Consider the following 21517-nt stretch of genomic DNA (forward strand, 5'->3'; position numbering starts at 1 on the left):
GGGGGGGGGGTGGGGGTGCTGTATGCTGTTCAACAAACGGCTCGTGGGGCATTTGCATTTTGGGGTCGCTGGCTTGTAATATACAAGATTAAATCCATCAAAGATCTAAGCCTGGGCATAATTAATGGGATTCGCTATCTGAGGCGAAAGCACAAAAGGGCATTAACAAGAATGGGGGATGGAGTACGATCAAAAGACTAGGATGTCAAAGGTGATTGTGTTGTCCTTTTTTTGTTTTTACCAAGGGTTGATTAAAAGACTCAGGCGGTCACTTCAATCAGAAAAGCAAGTGTTTCAGGAAAGGGCCCAGAGCATGTTCTACCTCCACATAATCTCACCCTGTCCATCTCTCCAGATGCCCCTGCACTCATGAAGGGCATCGTACTGTATGTGTTTGGTAGGAAACGGAGGGGGTTAGAGTGTGCGCAGTAAATCAAACAGCATAATTAATTCCAGACAATGTTGAATGATTGTTATTTTTTAACAAACATTTATCTTAATTGAACCTTGAATAATATAAGTCACCTCCTCCCCTCATCCTGATAATTGACTGACTTGCATTTATTGCACTACGTAAAAAGGGGTTATCTAATTAAATTACGTAACTGCTTCATCATTTCAGCAGCACATCCCGGAGTCCCAGAGAGAAGAATAGTTGAATAGATACAGTACAGTACAGAGAATGGGTGATGTGTGAATGTACTGTAGCGGTATCCCTGCTAAGCTAAGCCACTGGGGATGCAACAATGAACAGTTAATTGGTTCTGAAACCGGCTTCTTAAAATCCTGACTATTTGTGGGAAGCTAATCAGGAGAAAATGGCTGGTTAACAATCTGGTGCATGTTTAGCAACAAATGGTCTCCCACTCAAACCCTCATGCAGCTCAAGTGCTCAACCCATACTTGTATTAGTGAAGGATTTAATGGCCATAGTCATCTAGAAAGCATAATTTTAAACTTAAATTCATCAGACCGTAATACCACTCGAAGCAATAACAAAACCAAATCAGAGTGCTATTGAGAATTCTGGCTTTCCATTAAGCTTTGTTTTTTCAAAGATTTGGCAATTGTTTCCATCAGTTCGGATAAAATTGTACTTAGCAGCTGCACTGCAGTGATTTTAAAGACAGGGGCCTTAGCTTTAGCTTTAACCTTGTCCCTTCAACAATAGAATAAATCCTCCAGTACTTCAGGGTGGCTGCTGTCCTATTACTTACACAGAGAGTTTTCCTTCATGGTTGGCATAGGTATCCATTTAGGGAAATGACACAGGTCTCACATGCACTCAGATTTGTGTACAGTGGTATGGAAAGCAAATGCAAGAGCGAGGATAGTCAAAGAATGGAGGCAGAGACAGAAAGGCTGCAGGGATGGATGCAAAATATCTACAGTGCAGATGGCCAGTTTATGGCCAAAGCTATGAGAATACTTAAAAACAAGCAAATGCATTTCCCTTTAAAGGTCCCATATTGTGGAAAGTGAAATTTCCATATCTTTTTTGAGCAGGTCTAGGTGCCATAAAAATGCAATCAAATACAATCCACAGAGAAATGCACACAGCCCGTATTCAGAAACTGTGCCTTAAAACGACCCTTCAGGGCTCAAGAATTTTGTGATGTAACAACTGCACAGTCATCTGCCCTCAGCCACGCCCCCAGCACGACCCACCTGGACCCACCGTCCAACCTAGCAAGCAACAAGACAGAAAAATGTCTAAGAAACGCTGCACAGTCACTGTCAGGAAGCCAAAATGTCATTGCACAGCCTTCCCAAGGAAAGTAGATGTGGCTAAGTTGATTTTTTCTGAAATATCTGAGAATTTCAGTCTGACTGACTGATCGGTACGGCCCATTTCAGCGCTGACTGACCACCACCATTAGCATTTACTGTTGAGTTTTACTATGCTACAGCAGTATGTTAAGGTATGTTACCTGTGGTTGGCCTGACCTTGCGTCACAGAGGCTCAGTGATCAACACAGAACACCCTGTTCTTGTTAGAGCTCCAGAGAGAAGCACGAGAAAGATGTAACACTGCATTGAGATGGTTTTTGGTATTTAAAACTACAAATATGTCTTCGTATGGATTTCAACACTTCAAATAACACCAGACAGCAGAAAATTGTAAAATATTGGACCTTTAAGTATTCCATGTCTGACCAGCTGCCAGCATCACACACGTAATGTACACTGCTGCTTAAATATGTCTTCTTTTTCTCTATCAGTTGCAGTTGTGCAAAAGTAATGTCTCTCCGTCTTTATGTTCAAGCTCAACCAGTGGCCCTGAGGAGTATTCTAAGAGACGATGAAACTTTCTCCACACATCTGACAGAGAATTTGTCAGTGCCAGCAACAGTCACTCAAAGCCTCATAAATGCGAAGGTTTACGTCAATCCGGTGAGTATCATTTCACAGCTCTGCTAGCGTGGTGAATGCAGCAACAAAAAACAGTCTCTAGTAAGAATCCCAACCACTTTGAAACAAGAATTTCCACCTAACCTTGTAAATAAAGGAATTAAAATGTTACCATAATGTTCTAAAGACCGAATGTGCTCGGAGTATTGTGAGTGAATATTTCAGAATATAACATCCTGGCCAAGAAGTGCCTCTGGGACTGATAATCAAGGCCAAATGTAGTATTTGCTTGACAAAAAAAGTCATTTGAAGCTGCCTACAGTAGGTAATTTGGAACTAAATGAACTTGCAACAGCAATAAGAGTAACAAATGTCTTATCTGTAAATGTTCCCCAACTGATACCCCAGTAATATTGGAGAAGCTGCAAGAATGTAATTATGTTTTACTGGCATTGACAAGGATGCTTAAATACAGTGTGCACTCATCCCTACTGTGTATGAGGCACTCATGATAGTTGCAGGGTGCAAAACTGGTCTACGTGCCCAGAGAGAAAAAGTTCACAAGGCATAATCTGTCCTCTGCTCGTGTATTCTGTCTTGCTCGGTATACTGTCTGGTATGACACAAATTGACTGTGTATATGCATCTTTGCGTGTGGGAGTAAATGTTTGTTTCTGTCACATTTTTGCCGCTGCCGTGTTGTGTCACTGGTGTTTGTGCATATGTACAGAATGTCAGGATTATTCAGAAGGTGATTTAAAAAAAAAAAAAAAAAAAAAAGGCTTAATTAAAAGAAAGCAATGCTTTACATCTGATCTTGGAGTGTGATCTAGCATGCATTCTGTTTGCATAACATCCCAAATACATGACGCATGAATTAATAAATTTACGGTCAGATGCAAAGTTTGCTTGTTTGTCAACTTCTACCAAAGTTAGTGTTTTTTTTTTGTTTTTTTTCCTTCAGATGATGGGCGTTCCACGGCCTGGCAACCTCAGGAAGATCCTATGTGAGGGGACAGATCTGGATGAGTATGTCCAATTTAGCAGCCAAGCTGAAAAGGAGGCTTTTCAAAATGTCAGCTGCTCCCTCACTCCCCAGCAGCTGATTAACACCCAGCAAGTACTCCTGCAGAACCTGGATGTGAGGAAAGTGCTGTCGGAGGTGAGCCTTTCACGCTGCCCCCCTCCACACACACACACACACACACACACAACGAACAAATCTAACAACTTGTCTAACATGCGTTTGATGAAACTTGGAGGAATTTTGAATTGTAACTCAGACGCAATTAGTCTAATTTAGACAAAACTTATAGAGATAATGCATTTGAGACCTGTGTTTACTCTAGCTGGCCTGATGGGGACACTACAGTAGCAATACCCACTGTAATGTCTACATTTGAAATACTTCATCACCCACATCCAGCATCCTTCCAAATTTCACTGTCACTGGGCTAATCAATGTGGTATTCAAAAATGTGAAAGTGAAACTCTTGTGTAACCGAGGAATAACTTAGAGAGGATCCGTTTGAACCATCTGTCCGGCTGTTTCATGTCAAACTGTATTGTCAGTTGTGGAAGTCTAGCATTTTAACATTCACTCTTGGTCATGTTACATCAATACCTGTAGAGTCATTGGCAGCTGCTGCACAGCTCAGTGCTCTGATCATCCCACATAACACAAAAGAGTTGGTTTAGAGTTGGTGTTAGCAGTCTCTCTCTTTCTCTCTCTCTCTTTCTCGCTCATCGGACCAGATGTGGTGACGGCAAATGATCAGATTGTTAAAACTCGCAGCAATGAGTGGCCCTGCAACCTTCATATTTTACCCAGCAATTCAAATTTTAAGTGACGCACTGAGTCACAGAGAAACATGCATAGTTCTGAAGTCATAGATGGCACTGAACAACAACTAACAATGTCGGCCCTCCAGCTGGTTAACTGCCTGTGTGGACATTGGAAGTGAAAAGATATTTTAGTGCCATCTGTGACAGAGAAATTAATTTTATTTTGCACAACTGTATACACCTTTACTCATTTATTCACTGTTTGCTAGTACAATTTGGGTTCTAAACTACCGAGTAGGCCTATTAGTGTGGAGTTGTTGGTTCAAAGGTGGTTCTGAACTGCTGAGCAAATGATTTTAGGCAACGTTGTCTCCTAGAAATTATGTTAATACACAACCAAACTGCAACAACAAATGCACTTTGTAGGACTTGTGACTGGATTATGTCTTCTATTCACATTATCATGATATGTTGTCAATTTACATATTTAGCAAGTCACAAATAGCGGGGGTCCACAAGTTTAAAACAAACTTTCCCTAACTTTTGCCAAAGTCCCTTTTGTTGCCTAAGCCTACCCACAGACAGGACTCTGCTGCCTTTATTAAATGTGGCATTGTGTATTTGTTTTATTTTGTGTGAGTTTTCTACATAAGGTATTTGCTGTTGCAGTGTGGTATATAAACATAATTTGAAGGAGACAGTGCTGTTTTTAAGCCACAAGGTTCAGCTATCTAATCCACCTATTGTTGCTGAAATCGATGTTATGAAATTATTCAGTGTGATATTGTAAACTTTGTGCCAACAACAATGCAATAATGAAATGTCATAGGAATGGGTAGATTTAGCCCCACCCCCCAATAAAAACCGCTATAATGACACTCGTAGATACAACAGTATTTTCTCTCACACACACAAACACAGTGTTGTGATTTCTGTCGGCACGTATGTCTTCACCTCTCTACTGGTGCCGTGTGCACAGGACGCAGACAGGTAGATAACCGCGGAGGAGGTAGAACAGAAAAGGAGGAGAACAATTTGTTAAAAAGTACGCAAAGTAAGTAGTGAGACACTAGATTACATTTACGGAGTTAACTTTCAGAGGCGTTGTTTGCTAGTTTGCTAACTAATCTTAAGGCTAATGTTGTCTATCAATAACAGCTTGCTAGCTAGCTAAGATAGACAAGCCAGTCCAGCATTACGCAGCAACTTTACGAAAAAGTCAAAATGGCGGCATGTGATTTATTTACAGCGTGGGACATTTGAATTTTAGGTTACTGCATTATATTCCGTTATATTATGAATTGTCCCCTGGTGCCTTCATTTTGTGTTTTCCTTTACATCTATAATTGCCACTATAAGTTGGTGCAGAAAAGCCACAAATTGGTGCATTAAAATAAACCAGACATTCAAAATTTACTGGGGTGGGACCCCTGGACCCTCTGCCTCATGTGTACCCAAAGGAAACCCACACCCATTGCGAAGGTGTATGTTTTTTTTGTGCCCAAAATTTCCTGTTTAACCTTCTTTTTTGGCATTAATAAGAAAAAGTAAACATGGCTACATAAGGTAACTTTCAGCATGAACATACTATTAATTACCTACTGTAAGACACAACTTAATGTAGTTTAAGAATATGGCAGGCAAATGGTCTGTTCTAATTCTTGCATGGCTTGCAGTAAATGAAATGCAAAGACAATGATTTTCTGTTCCAGCCAATTCAGTAACCAATTAAAAAAGTTAAATGTTATGCTTGTCTGCCTCTGTGACTTAGAGAGATAAAGAAATATCTGTTAAAGTTAAAACTTGATAATGCAGCCACTTCAGGGCCAAATCCACCACCTGGACCTCAACACTTGTAATTTATTACTTCACAATTATCTTAATGTAATTTTCCTGTGCACACTTTTAGTGAGAAATCATTTTTCTGCCCCATAGCGTCTAAGCTTTCTAAATTGTCGCTGTCATGTGCAACTCTGTGTCTTCCAGTGATTTTACTAGAATGCATGCAATCAGGTGGGAATTATTTATTAGAACCAATGTTTTCATGAATTCTTTTAAATCCCTCAGTTCCCGTTGGGACGATGAAAGCCTGCACTTTTCTTTGAGTTTATCGTTGAGAAAAAATATATGGGACAGCAAATCCAATAAATAAGCGATAAGGCAGGAAGTTCGTAGGAGAGAGCATTTGAACAATTTAAGCCCACAGGCATTTTCAGACACAGAAAAAAAAAAGAAAACCCAGGCAAGATATGGAGGAAAAGCTCTTCAGCGCCTCAAGCAAATGGATGGAAAAGAACATAAGGCTTCACACTTAAAACTTGACATTGCTGAATGATTGTGATAACAACAACAACAACATAAAGAAAAGGACAGGGGAAGAAGTCAGGGTTTATCACTGAGGTAGTGAGTGGCAGAGGATGGTTAAGACATTGGTGTTCCACAACTTTGTGTTTGGATTTCCTGAAAATCATTTCAGAACACAATACATATGGTAAAGCTGGGGGGGGGGGGGGTAGAATGTAGAAGTCCTTATTTTTTTTTATCAGCTTACCTGGATATCAAAAGGATGACCATTGGAACCTCAGTAACAAAGTGCAGGTGAAATTGTGTTTAACAATTTCTGCCATCTAATGTGACAGAGTAACAATGTTGAAATCTGCTTCCATTGATCTCTTACAGGTGATTTTCAGCTGTTTTGCTCATAATTGTCTGAGAAGAATGCTTGTGCTTTCTTACTAAATCTCCTCTTGATGTCTGCTCTGCACACACACACACACACACACACTGATCCAAAATGAATGTACTTGAGACTCAATCAGTAGCCAGGCCGTTGTCCAAACTTTGCCCTAATGGTATTCTGTTTGTGAATAGAATTTTATTAAAAAACCGTCATGCAGCATTACCACACCTCTTTTTTTTTTACACCTCTCTCCGCCTTCTGATCTCCCCACTTACATACACTTCAAAGCTTTGTAATTTTGTGTGTGGAAAGACAATACAGGTGCTCTGAATACAGCCTATACTTGACACTTGATGCATGAAAATGACAGTGGTTGAAAGGGCATGCCATTTAGTTCTTCTAATTGGACTCATACTGTGTAGCTTCAGAATGTCACTGTAACACACTTTTATTAACCAGTGCCAGCATACAATTCACAGGTTGAGCTAAACATTAAAATCTCATAAAATCTGAATGAATAAATGAATGAAGAATGCACCTGGCCATATATAACATACAGTACACACTCTATTTTTGTCAAGACATGAAAACCATTTAAACAGTTGCATATCTAATAGCAAATAGCTAACAACTCTGCAAGCCTAATTTATACGTTTGATTATTTCCTTTAGTTGCCTTCACTTTTGGATCTGAATGCAGCAGACACCACGGCACTCATGGGGAAAACCACTCAAAATGCATTACCAGTGATTGAGGAGGTTGGTGTTGCCACTGTATCGTGTACATTAGAGTGGAATCCATATTTGTATTGTGAAGGAAAAAAAAGTGTTTTAAAAAATTCCTTTGACTTTCTTGTATCCAGATTGCCAGATTGCAGAATTCCACAATCTTCAAGGCTGCACGTTCATTGGATTTCCAAGAGGACATGATTGGCAGTGTCAATATGCTACTGTGTGGAAAACAGCCTGACTTCAATTCCACCAATGTGACTCTCAGTTTAGACTCACCTGGACAGATGCCTAACAACAAGTCAATCTTCATCATGGGCAACAGTTCCGGTAAGTGCAGCAGCAAACTCATTTAGCTTTACAATACTATATGCAGGCGTGGTAACCGGGGAATTGTAAAAATTTCTGTTAGGTTATTTTTTTTTTTTACAAACCAGTAGTGCACAATACACAGTATCACTGGGCAATACTGCATAACTGTGCTTGATCAGTAAGTGTGACAGAGGGTGATGTCAGTCTTTTTCTTTAAACACAGTGTCATGTAGATTTAGGGTGTTTTGACAACTTTATGGAGAAACCAGTGGTAGTTCCTGTCGTCTTGATAGCGCAGCTCACAAATGTCAGTTCAGCAACCAGCAAGGTTCACTAGTGATTTTTATGGGTTAGGGGTGTTGTTAATCGATAATGGCATGAAACCATAAAGAAAGGAATGATATTAGATCAATTACACTGAACAGTAAATGACTGGTAGATGTGCCCATGCACAGATAAATTCAATGCAAATCTCAGCATTTCCTGGTACAAAAATATGCATGCAGCAGAGAAGAACCAGTGAGCCCTGGTTTCATGAATTAGTATTCCATGGCACACAGTGAAGTCAACTGTGCAGGATGCGCAGGATGTGACTACTTGTGCACATCCAGGAACAGGCACCTGTGGCACATTTGGCACCTGCACCGGAGTTGGAAACTGGGTTTGATTACGAATTCATTATCGACGGCTGTGTCAGGGGCTGGCATCAATCGCGGCCAATCAAATCAACTCTTCTCATCCCATTTAAAAGCTGTGCGGTCCCCACCCTGACATAATGATGTTTTCTTAATGGAGAGGAAAGTCCAGAGCAACTTACCCCAAATGGAAACTGATGTTGTTGTCGGAGCGGTGCAGAGCCACGAGGCGCAAATATATGACATCCTAAATATGAACATATGGCAATCCAAACTTCCCACACAGAACAGATGGTGTCACTAAAACACTTTTTGGAGTTCTAAAGTGGTATTTTATGCTGGTTAGAAAGGAATGCGGCCATGCCAGCCATATTGTCAGCATTTGTACTCAGAGTCTCTGGTGCTATATTGATTTCACTGAACCTGGCTCAGTTGGCCTTCCGATGGTCAAAATGAGCAGCCGATGTTCACTGAAGAACAGCCAAGTTCAAGCCACCATGAAGTATGACACCTGTTTAAAACAAATGATACTATCCCCACTATAAGTGTAGTTTTGACACACACACACACACACCTTGTCCAACTCAGTCAGATCTTTCAATGTGCACAGTATTTTTATTACTTCCTGAACTATGAGAAAAACAGTAGTTGTTTTGATTATACAGTAAGAATCATAAAAATATGTAGACATTTTTGTAAAAAATGAAGAAAAACAATAAAAACCATCTGGCCGCTACAGTCGAACACAGAAAAAAGAAAAGAACTTTGTAAATATTTTTGGGAAGGGGTTCAGTGATGCCTTTAAAATATCCTGGAGCTGTCTAAATTGCTTGCTCCATTGCATCCCCAGGATGTCATTACCTCCCATACTCCTGATGATATGCAGAGCCTGAGCATGATAACATGGTGCCGAGTAGCCTCCACAGCTGTAGCCAACCAGTGGCGTTTGCTTTGCAGCAGCCCGGTGCTAGTTATGAAAGATTTATTCCAGGTAGCCGCATTGGAGGAGACTGTGGTAGATTCACAGTGCTTTGAAAATCTGGACTACACCTCCCACATTCAGTATGGCTGTAGGTGAATGAACATTATTATGGCTGCAAGAATTTAATTTATTAAAGAGGAAAGATAGAGTCTACAAGCATTTGTGCATGACAGAGTCAAGTACTGATATGAAACACCCTTTGATCTAACCCAGTGCATATACTCTGCTTTCCTGGCATCACTGCATTAATGTGTGTTTTTGATGCGTAAAGTTATCTGTTGGTTGAGGACTTTTATATCAAAGTCAAACAGGCACTCTGTGCATACAGAAAAGATGCTTGTAATTTATGTGACTCAGTTCTGCAGCAGTCAAGTAGTTTACCATGTTGCTTGTTGTGCAAACTCGTAGCACAAGGTACAGCCCGTGCTACATTCTGAAGCGAGCTGGCTCACACTGTGAGATGTGTCATTTAATCAGTTAAAAAAAAAAAGCTACTTATCCTTAAGCAATATATTCGCCGCACTGTTGCCTGAGGCCTGTTGGTCAAAGCCTGAGGCAATATTGAAGTAGTAAGGCATCCCCAAGCTACTGTATGATGCCTCACAATTGATTAAAGGTAATGTTTTCTTGGTCCACAATGAATTGAAATGGAAGTGTTTTTCTTGACGGAGCTGTTGTCCGGCAGATCTCTTTGAGCTGCCATGTAGGACAGGTTTGTGCAATCTGTGGCAATGTGCTTGTGAACGCTCTGTGGCAAAACATGCACCACGTGCTGTTACTCTGGATCTTCTACAACTTGTTTAAGTTGTATCTGTTTTTTGTTTTCCTCTGTTTTTCTCCTATGTTTTTATTCTTCCACAAGGGGATATATTTGTTTTAACTGCATAAAGTTAAAATTAACTTTTCCTGGTGCTGCCTTAAATACAGTAATGTATTGTTAAAATATTGTTGTTTTTTTTTTTTTTTTAAACATAATGTCTTAAAATAAAGTAATTGGGTGGATTTTCTAGAAAACTGCCTTATTGCCTTGACTTAAATCAATACAATGAAAATGAAACCCGAATGGAACAAACAGACAAATACATCAAATAACAAAATTGAGTCCACCCCCTAGTCAATATCAATAAAATCTGAAGTAATTACAAATTCTGTTAACTTAATACAATTTTATTTGTGTTTAATCAAAGCCCAAGAAGAGTGAAGCCAGTTAATTTGAAAACACTAAATAAACTATAATGAAATGCCCATATTGAAGAACCAACTGCATGACAAGTCAGGACGTCCTTCACTAGTGAGATACCATTATTTTATTAGTTTTTTAATTTTTTTAATATTCTGCATATCCACCTTAATTTTTGATGACAAAATTCGATCCTCCTTGTCTTCGATGATATCGTTCTTGCACAAATCTGTGGAGAGACGTTCTGCCGTCCAGCTGTTCTTTGCTGTAGTCGTTTGGCTGTTCTGCCTTCTGGTTTCTATTGGATTCAAGTCAGGGGACATACTTAACCAGGTTGTACTTTGTTCTTCTTTCTTCTTTACAAACTTTTGTGTGTGATTTTCGCAGTATGTTCTGAGTCATTGTCATGTCAGAAAACTCACCAAGCTTCTTGAGACTGGGAGTCATTTTTCATGCAGTATTTGTGTAAACAGAATGCCATCTATAAATGTCATCACCCCCACAGCTTTTGTACTCATGCAGCCCCCGTAACAGCACACTCCCATCTCCATGTTTAACGGTCGGCACTGTGGTAGTCCTGGCCAGGTCTACGCCAAACATGCTGGACCCCATCTGATCCAAACAAATTTATTTTGGTTTCATCTGACCAAAGAGTGTGCTGCCAATATTCATCAGGCCTCTTTTCGTGCTCTTTTGCCAACATGTAATATTGGAGTTTTGTGCCACTTTGTGAGCAATGGTTTTCTATTTGGATGCCATCTGTAGAGGTTAACTTCATGCAACATAGTTTCTCAATGCAAGGTTGCATAAATAGCAAATTGAGCGTGGCATAATTTTTCAAGGATGGCCACTACGCCCTCCGTTATTGCAAGTATGACTCTTCCTATACCACTGCTGCAACTATGTTTAGTAGCTTACTGATGCTCTTGTGCCCTCTTCTCATCTTTGTGAAATCCCTCAGTCTAGTTTCTTAATTGTTCAGGAAACTCTTTATATCCACGTGGAGTCATGTTGCATCAGACACAACCCAGGCCGAACTCTGAGGAAGCTGTGGTTCACAGGTTGTTTTTAACCTCCTTCATGCAAGAAGCCTTAGCTGGAAATCATAGGTGTAATCACTGTTGTTGGAGTGGTGGCAGGTAAACTGACTTTTGTTTGCACTGAGGTTGTACTTTGAGGCCTGCATTTTCAGTGTAGTCTATCAAAAAAGTTTGTTTTTTAGTTGTACATAAGATCAAATACACTACACTTTAACTTAAAGATGATACAATTGTTGCAAGACAACACTGTTTTGAATCAATTACACAGGGGTGTACTCAGTTTGTTCAATTTTATACTGTATGCAATACATGGAAAGATTTAAAAAATACGTGCTGGTACTCTACTATTACAGGGATATACATAATAGATACAGTATTTGGGAAAGCGTTTTTTTTCAGAAACCCTACATGCACACAAACCATCCTTACTGGTGCTGTGCATTAAAAAAGTAAATAAAAGTAGCACAACAAGTATAGGTGGTGATTGGGGAAGCCTTAAAAATCATTGAATATGTTTGTGCCACAAAAACCTTGAAATGAATTCTTCAGTGTAATATCTTGCTGCCTCGTGCTCATTAGAGACCATGCATTCCTGTTTCATTAAATGCCTGTTCTTTGGAGAAAACTGCACAAAATTAGATTTTAATAAGACGCCTCTATTCCCTGGGAATAAAGTTATGCTGTAAACTGGGATTGCATGCTAGTGCCAGCACAAATTAGCAAAAACATTGTATCATCCATACAAAATAAGCACTAACGTCTCTGTTAGCATGCTAATGGCTGTTTTGGATTTGCCGTGGCATTTCATTGTGTTGGTCTGTGTACAGTTAAATGAATCTGGAATATGCAGTATGTCTGCATAATGGCCAATTACAACTCCTTTGTAAGTGTAAAAGTACACTCAAAGGAATAGTAACACAGCTACAATAAAGGCCAACGCTGAGGTTTTGTTAACAGTTCAGTAATGTTCCCTTCCTAATTAATCGCTGACAGCAAAGGAAAACTTCTGAATCATTATACAGAACAGTTGGGGTGGTGACTGTTCTTCCATGACAGTAAACAGTAATTTTAAGTTGATACCATTTTCAAAATTTGCCCAGTAGATGAGCATGAATAACAAGTGATTACATGGTTCGGCAATGTCATGTTTATACATTTGGTGGAGAAATATTATTGAGCGACTGTATTTTGAGTCTCTTACACAAGTTTTTTTTTTTCTTGCTGGTCCAATATAGTGTATTCGAATGGGCTGGCTTCCTCTGTCCTCTGCAAACAGAAATAGGTTGACTGTTTAAAGCAAAATACAATTGAAGCACAAAAGTTTTAACTGTTCATTTGACTTCTTTTCATTTTCAAAGGGAAAATTTTGTTGTAGCTGCAACTTCAGTGTTCGCATACAAATATTTAATTAATGCATCTTCTATTGATCTGTCAAAATAACCTCTTTCACTGTCCTATTTTTACTGGTGATTTTCTCTGACACTGCTCATAAAATTTCCTAATAATCATAGACTTGTACAGTCATCCTCACAGTATTAGCCCCTGGGTGTCTTTTTAATAATTAGTAATTGGTACCCTTTATTTCTAGTTTCAAGCACATCTCTTTAATATATACTGAAGCCGGCGAAGCCATAATACGTGTCTATTGGCAGTTGTTGGGAGTGAGAGAGGCCTGTCTTATACCACTGAATGTCAAAGCTGCTTCTCTCTGTCTCTTGTGAGAGTGACTTCAATGACATTTATTCAAGCCTATTTGATTTTCTGTTGGAAAGCTGCAAGGTAGCACTTGATTTGTACTGCTTGTAAGATTTGCAGTGCTTCTTGATTCATGCATGGGGAAGTTCACTTTAAATTAGCATATTCATTGTACATATGTACTGCATGTGTGTATGTCTGTCTTAGTGTGTACATGCTTGCCTGCCTCTTGCTGTGCATTGCATGAAACGCCTGAATTATGAGCAATGCAAACTTGGAGTAATATCCTTTCCTGTGCGTGTGCACACTTGCATGTCTGCACATGTGATTTGGAGTGCGAGGCAGTGTGTAGCACCAGCATTTGTAGTGTGTCAACGGCGCTGTCTCACTGTAGTGCTGAACTGAGCCCATCTCCAGGGTGCAGCTCAAATTGATTAAATTTGCCAGGTAAGTTGAGGGGCTGACTTGAAATTATTTGACTGTGGCTAAACCTGGTGTAAAGAACAGATTCTCTTGTTCTTTCATGCCACCGTTTTGTAATAAAGTAAAGATCTGTTGTCAAAAAGAACTACATCGCTCACAGCTCTGGAGAATGTGTAACCACTATAATTTGATTCTCCCTTTAGCACACAAAATATCAGAACCTGATATCTCTTTCCCATGAATAAAGATACCTAATATTAGGGTGCTATGCATTTGACACTGCTATTTATATTTATGCTTCATTGGTGAGTAGAATTCTTTATTTTTTTGTTTCTTGTTATTGGTCTGAGCATTTTAGTCAAGGCCCATGTGCTCTGCTGTCTGTTGTCATCATCACTTACATAATAGAACTTATTTCTAATACAAGGAAGCATACTGTAAACACAAGAGATGTGTCCAGAGATGCAGAGGGCTTCAAATAAAAACATATACATGTGTTGCAGACACATATTGAACTGCACGAGGACAGCTCTAGTGAGCTAATTTTGAATTAGCGCAGACCACAGGGATATGGATATGGCTATGTCATAGGACAAAGAGTGCCCGCGACGTTCTGCTTGATGAGGTGGTGACACAGGGGTTGAGGTGAAGATTCATCAGACCAGACAGTGTTTAGTTTTGTTGAGCCCGTGCCCACTTCAGTTTCTGTTCTTGGCTGACAGCTAAAGGAACACGTCAGGCTCCTCTGCTGCTGTAGCCCATCTGCCTCAAGGTTCAACATGTCGATTCTCAGAAGTGTTTCTGCTCGCCGCAATTGTAAAGAGTGGTTATCTGAGTTACTGTAGCCTCTCTGTCAGTTCCAACTATAGTCTGGCCAATTTTCCTCTGACCTCTCTCATCAGCTGTCACCGCTGGATGTTCTTTGTTTCTTCCACATTCATAGTAAACTCTACAGACTGTTAAATCTCAGGAGATCAGCAGTTTCAGAAACACTCAAACCATGCCTGTCAGGCACCAACAAACACGCCACAGTGAAAGTCACTGAGATCATTTTTCCCCATTCTGATTGATTTGAACATAAGCTGAAGGTCCTGACCTGTACCTGCAGGTTTTCATGCATTGCACTGTTGTTACATGATTGGCTGACTGGATAATTGTATTAGGAAGCAGTTGTACAGGTGCTCCTAATGAAGTGCTTAGAGAGTTCAAACACAGTGCGTTTGCCTGCACACACTAGATGTCTACCTTGTGACCCCTTACATTGAAGCATTGTCCGCGACCCCAATTTAAAGGTACCCTCTGGAGTTTGCTTGTAAACAAGCAGGTGGAGTGTGTATCCTTGAAGTCTAACATACTTGTTGAATGCATTTCCCTCAATACAAAATATTTTCAAAACAGATTTATTTGACTAGTTTAAATGCTGCAATGTTTGTCAAGGATGGATGCGCAAGGATGCACAGAGATACAAAAACTTCTAAGTGGATGTGTGTTACAAGTCAAAACTTTTATTTTCTTTTCATACGGTTTTAAGAGAATTATTTTAAGAGGCTTGAAAGCATCTGGTATTAAACAGGAAAAAAGAAGGAAAAACTAAAAAGCTGTGAAAAAACATTAGTTTGTGTAACAGAAATATTTTTCCAGTGTAGATCTTTAATCATTTTGTAATCGCTCGAGTTTATCTTGGCACCCCATCGTGGGTCCAGACCTCTAGATTGGGAACCACTGCTTTATGGTGACTGGTCTAATCTTCTCTTTCATGTTCAGTTTTTACAATTTGGAGTCTCTTTTTTTTTTTTTTTTTTTTTTCTTCCAAAAGACAGCTAACAGTCTACTGAGCTGACAGCTACTGAACTGTGTGACACACACATTTCCTGTCTTTCAAGTGTTATGATTGCAGGAAGTTGCATCTGTGCAGTCTGTGGAGGGAACAGCTGGCCAGACTCATACTAGGTGGTGGCCATTAGCTCATTAGCTCTCTGCACACAGACCTCCCAGGAGCACCTGGGAAAGATGGCCAGCAGGCAGAAAGGCTAACATTTAATTGCACTGAAAATGTCTGCTAAAATCTTCCCGATGGAGAAAATGGTTGTCCTGATGAGATGAGTGGGAGAGGAAAATTGAAGTCTTGATGCGGTGCTGACAGGGGAAAAATGGAAAAAAAAAAAAAAAAAGGACATGAAAAGGCACTGATGTAATGACAGGTGTCTGGACAAAAAGGACAGTTAGCATCAGGTCTGAAAGACAGACGGCTTTAATTGACTGGCCGACGACACAGCGAGTTGATCAATTGTTTGATGAAGTGCTACGCTACAGGAATCACATATTTTCAATCAGAGCAATGCAGGCACCCTCCCAGCACACGCTTTCTACCTACTCCAGGTTCCATTACTTTCAGTGCGGGTCCTCATGTAACCTATTCAGCTCTCTACCAACCTGGCAATATTCACGCTGGCAGATAAGTTAAAGTAGTAGTGATTGTTCTGTTGCTGAGCATATTGACTTTTCTCCTCTGCTCCGTAGAAGCTTTTCCTTATTACTCAGGTCTGAGCTCTTGTCTCTGTGTTTTCCTCTGCCTGTGTGTGTGTGTGTGTGTGTGTGTGTGTGTGTGTGTGTGTGTGTGTGTGTGTGTGTGTGTGTGTGTTGATTTTTAAATAACCCCAACTTTTAGTAAATACATCCACTTTGCAACTCCCTGGTCACTGTTCTGAAATAAAGTGACCCGACATCCACTTTCATGAAAGCTTTTCATTCGATAAATTCAGGTGGCACATTCCCTGGTTGCAGCAGCAGCAATGGCGAATCAGATAGTAAGCTTTCTTATCAATGTCAGACTGCAGGACAAATAATTTAATCGACAAAGATGATTTATTTTAGGTGCATTTAAAGTACTTGGTATTTCTTTCCTAATATAAGGGCTAGGGTGCAACCTAAAACGTATCACAAAACATTTCTGGCGTCAAATGATTTGCTAGCCACAAAACCACATCTCTACCTTATTAGGGAGTCACATCCAACAGTAAACTTCATTTCTGGAGCTCCTTTTTCATGAAAGTTCAAAAGGGCTTTATGGGGGGAAATAAGAACATTTAGGCAAAAAAGCAAACAAGAAAAACACAGAACACACAGAGGATAAAAATAACTTACAGAAGTAAAAGAAAATGTAACAAAGGGTGCAGCTGTAAAACCAGAACAAGCATTAATCATTCACAGAATTTCTTATGAGTAATGTTTTAAGTAGGAAAAAAATCAAGATGTTGTGTAACTGCCCGTTTTTGTGTATCATTGCACATGTTATATTGACAGTTAATGGGAATATTTGATTTAACACTTATTTAACACAATTTGCTTTTCTCAATCGTTTTGCCAATCATACAAACGTTGGTTTCTGAAAATGTTCATGATATTTATGATGCATTGGTAATATGATATGTCTGTCTAAAGGTCTCTAATTTATTAAAAAATGTCTGCTTTGTTAATAAATATGATATTAAAAGGTCAAAATGTTTGCTTTATGGTTCATATTTGCTCACTCAGGGTTGAGAAAAAGTATTGAAAGGGTTGTTATGATAGTGACATATAAATATCAAACTCATGTGCAATATTTATCATGTTTGCTTCTTGGTTGCTGCAAATTCTGTGATTCCGCACAGCTCAAAGAGCTTGTTTCTCCTCTTTCCCCCCTCTCCCATATGTGCAGTGTGCACACAGGATTCAGGAATTTTCAGAGTTATTTTTCTGGTTTTTCCTTCAATTTCCCTGTCTTATAACTCTTATTATCCCTTATTTTCGTCTATAGATGCGTTTTGTCAGACCTTAGTCGACACCCTGGAGGGCACACCTGGTCTGCGCAACATTTGGAGCACCTTCAAGCCGTTAGTGCTTGGCAAAGTCCTCTACACACCTGATACACCTGCTGCTCGCCTCATTGTGAAGGAAGTAAGTTTAGAGAGAAAAATGTGGTGAATTTACGCTGGCTTTTCATGCACTTCAAAAGTAGCTGAATATGTTGCTCATGTCAGAAATTTTATTGTAACAGACATTTTTTTGTTTAAGATACTATGTGTGTGTATATCATGTATGCACAGGATCAGATCAATTACATTATCAGTTTGAAGAAGCCTCCAGTTAGGGCATGAAAAACACACACAACGTTAAATAATACATACAGTCCAGTAGTTAGTCAGGAGGCCTGTTCATGGAATGCAAAGGATGTAATGTGTTATCATGATATGATATTTTTCCAAGATACTAGCATCAATGTGATAACAGCATAAGCAAAACAAACAAACAAACAACAGGCAGGCGGTGAGGATTTTGCATTTAGAATACATTATGAGCATGAGCAAAATCTGCAGACTTCACAGCAAGCGGCCCGATGTTGGCGCAGGAGGCTCTCTTCGCAACAGACATAGTCAGATTGTTTACAAGTCAATGTTCAGGGGTAAATAACCCCATTTACATTCGACTCCATGGGTGGTGGCAGTGTTACAATGTGATGACTTCCTCCGGGGATTAGCTGAAATGTGCAGATGTGGAGTACTTTTATGTCGGGATTGGCTCAGAGCAAATGGAAGAGGCTCAGTGGGTATGCTCTCAGTCAGGGAGAGGTGAGATGAATATGTTGTTAAGTATAGTTTTTCTTTTTGTTTTAGGCAAATAGCACATTCAATGCCTTGGCTATGTTAAAGGAGCTCGCTGATTTGTGGGATGAACTTGGGCCACGTGTCTGGGATTTCCTCCAAAATAGTCCTCAAGTGAATGCAATACGGGTAAGACTCTGCACTAACACCTTAGAGTTTTACTGTGACTGGTTTCAGAGAAAACACTTATTCAAATTGTAAATATGTAACATACATGCAAACTCTTATTTGATACAGGCAGGGACCATTAGCTATGCATCAAAACTGGGTGTGACAGTGACCTCTTGGAGTCTTTTCTAGTTGCCTGGCAACCTTCATGGTGACGCCGAAACTCACCATTTTTAGTTTTTATTGAAGAAAAAAAAAAGGGATTATTTTCATTTCTTTCACATATAATGACTGGCACATGATCAGTAGCTCAATTGCACCTTTTTCTCTACATGCTACAGTATTGTTCTCTACACTACGCTGCTTTCAAAAATCCATTTTCAATCTGTAAAAACGAAAATGATGAGCCTTGTATATACGCAGGTGAGAATATACATGTAGTGTATATCAATTTGTTGCACCTCTCTGTTAGATGTGGAAACCGAGGGAGGAAAGTAATTATGTATAAGTGCAGGATAATTTTCATCCTGGCAGAAAGGATTATCTATAGAAGTAGAGGACATGGACTCTTTGCCACCACTTTTCTCTCTCCCTCCTGCTCCTCTTCTCTCTCTCTTTGCCTCTTGCCGTATTTCCTTGACACTGACATTACTCCAGTGTCACTCCAAATGAGCTTATAGGCAGCTGGAGGGAAGCAGACATTGGGAGCTCCATATAGCCAGGGTATTCATTACCCTAGCCCTAACCTTTACACAAATGGGCCGGCAATCCTCCTTTGTCTTCATTTTCTCCCAGCCCAGCTCTTTCTCTCTCCACCTCTCGCTATGTATGGTGGCTTCAGAGGTTTGTCATCTTCAGAGGTCCTTCAAGGTCGCAGACACGTTTTATGTTGATGGACCAATTACCATCACCACCACAACTACATTTGATAGAAGATAGAAGATTTAGGGTACAGAGCTGAATAGAAGGACATACTGTACTGTAGCATATTCTCCTGAAAGGGCTTAGAGATGAAATTGGTCGAAAAATAAGTTTGACATTGACTAAGCTACCGATGTCTTTACTTAGTGTTTACACATTGAAGTTGTAATCCTTAAGATTTTAGTTTTAACAGCAAGCGTGGTTCACACTACAGGTCCCACAATTCTGGAGCAGCTACTTTGTTAGAAATACAGAGGAGCAAGTGGTGTATTTGTTTACAGTGCAGCCAAACAAACTTGCATTGTTTTAATAGCAGGGCACAGTAAAGTTGGTTTAATTTCTGAGTTGGATGTGGTATTCCAGTGTAACCCTCCATCTCACAGTGCACCAAGACGACTCCTTCTTCCATTGATCATCACAATATTTAAAACTGCTGTACAAAAATTCTAAAAAATTGACTGTTATGTAGGCACATTGCTGATGAATAATTACACTTAATGCTAGCATTGATAACTAATACATTCCTTTTCCTGTGATTTGTTCACAACAAAAGACACTTTGTTTCACCAGACAAACACTTTTAATGTGAAACAACAGGAGCAGCAGGATGTTTCATTTGCATTGGCAGTAACTTAATACAGCTCTGACACGATGTAAAGAGAGCAAACCGTCTGTTATTAATAACAGTAGGGATGTCATTAATAAGATAAAATTACATTGGAATAAATGCATGCTGCATTTCCATTGCACCTGGGAAGGCACTTTAATCCACTGCAAGAACTGTGGACTCCCTATTAAAAGACGATGATAAAAACTACTATATAGAGAGGTAATTGCTAAATGTAAATACATCAAATGGCTATTGCAGAAAATTGCAGACCATTAATAGCATCGAAAATGGGGTCTGAATTCTACAAATTGATCCCTAAAGGACGTTATCCTAAACTTAAGACTTTAATTGAATCCTAAAACATAAAGAGGAACTGCTCTCCTTGTATAAAACAACATTTATGTCATGAACATTGAATTTACAGTTCAGCAAATGTCAAGACTGGTGCACTATCATGTCACCTATGTAAAAACATTACATAGATCAGAGTGAGCGCTCACAGGCAATTTGCCACTGGGAACTGATTTCCTCTGTTTATAAAAGCCAGAAAATACATTTAATTTCTTCACTTGAAAACCCTCATGACAAACAGTTTCATTTGACACATGACCAACAAGGTTAAATGGCATTTCTGCAACTCTCTGGGCCAAATGCCACTGATCATTAAGGCAAATGCACTCGTAGCTGGGTGAAGACTACAGAGACTGAGCAGTCACGGTCAGTTTGCCAGCATGACTCTGCTTCTACAATTTCAAAAATGACTTACAGATTTATAATACCCACATTTTTTGATGGGTCATATCCTTAATGTAGCACCCACTAAGATGGCTGTACTGATTTTTTAAAAGGTCGCATGCAGCATAGAGATTACTTAATTTGACACTTTGTCCTAAGGTTAAGCAGAATATCATCAGAAGTGTTGACACTGAAATGCCACTGAGCGCACTGGCCAGAATATATCTGAATCTCAACTCAGAATTTCACACTTTAGAGGCCCAAATCTTGATTGATGCACGGTGCCCTTTCTCGCCAAAAAGTCAGCGTCCACATAGTCCACTCTAAAATGTGAAACATGCACATACAAGCACACTGAACTGGAATTCAGACCAATTAAACACCACTACAATATCAAGATTAGGTTGGGAAATGGCGCTGCGCTAAAATTACAAATCGCATTGAATGGTTGATTTAAATAGCTTATTATCTCCGTGGGTTTAAATTCTCATTCAGTATTCCTGTGTCGACATGACAGGTAAATTATCACTCTTTTGTTTAATATAAGTTTATGTCGTAACACCCTCATTACAGGAACAGTGTCATGGGTGTTCAATTCACAGCAGTAGGAAATATGCAAATACTGGGTGGAAATGAGGGGTTGTGGCTACTAAACAGAGGACAATGCATTTAAACCAACAGGTGGGTGTAA

At 39.6% G+C, this 21517-nt stretch overlaps 1 protein-coding gene across 2 annotated transcripts in view; it reads left to right on the forward strand.

Moving 5' to 3' along the window:
• The window catches only part of LOC111665943 (phospholipid-transporting ATPase ABCA1), a 146550-nt gene that overhangs the window by 12252 nt on the left and 112781 nt on the right, over positions 1–21517 (forward strand). For both annotated transcript variants that reach the window (XM_023421077.2, XM_023421078.2), the window contains exons 6-11: positions 2267–2394; positions 3317–3514; positions 7489–7575; positions 7680–7875; positions 17609–17748; positions 18465–18581. In XM_023421077.2, coding sequence (XP_023276845.1) covers positions 2267–2394; positions 3317–3514; positions 7489–7575; positions 7680–7875; positions 17609–17748; positions 18465–18581 — 866 coding nt within the window. The remainder of the gene's footprint in view (positions 1–2266; positions 2395–3316; positions 3515–7488; positions 7576–7679; positions 7876–17608; positions 17749–18464; positions 18582–21517) is intronic.

Source organism: Seriola lalandi, unplaced genomic scaffold (genome assembly GCF_002814215.2).
Source record: "Seriola lalandi dorsalis isolate HSWRI2012SDOR001 ecotype SW California unplaced genomic scaffold, Sedor1 jcf7180002054663, whole genome shotgun sequence".
NCBI lineage: Eukaryota > Metazoa > Chordata > Actinopteri > Carangiformes > Carangidae > Seriola > Seriola lalandi.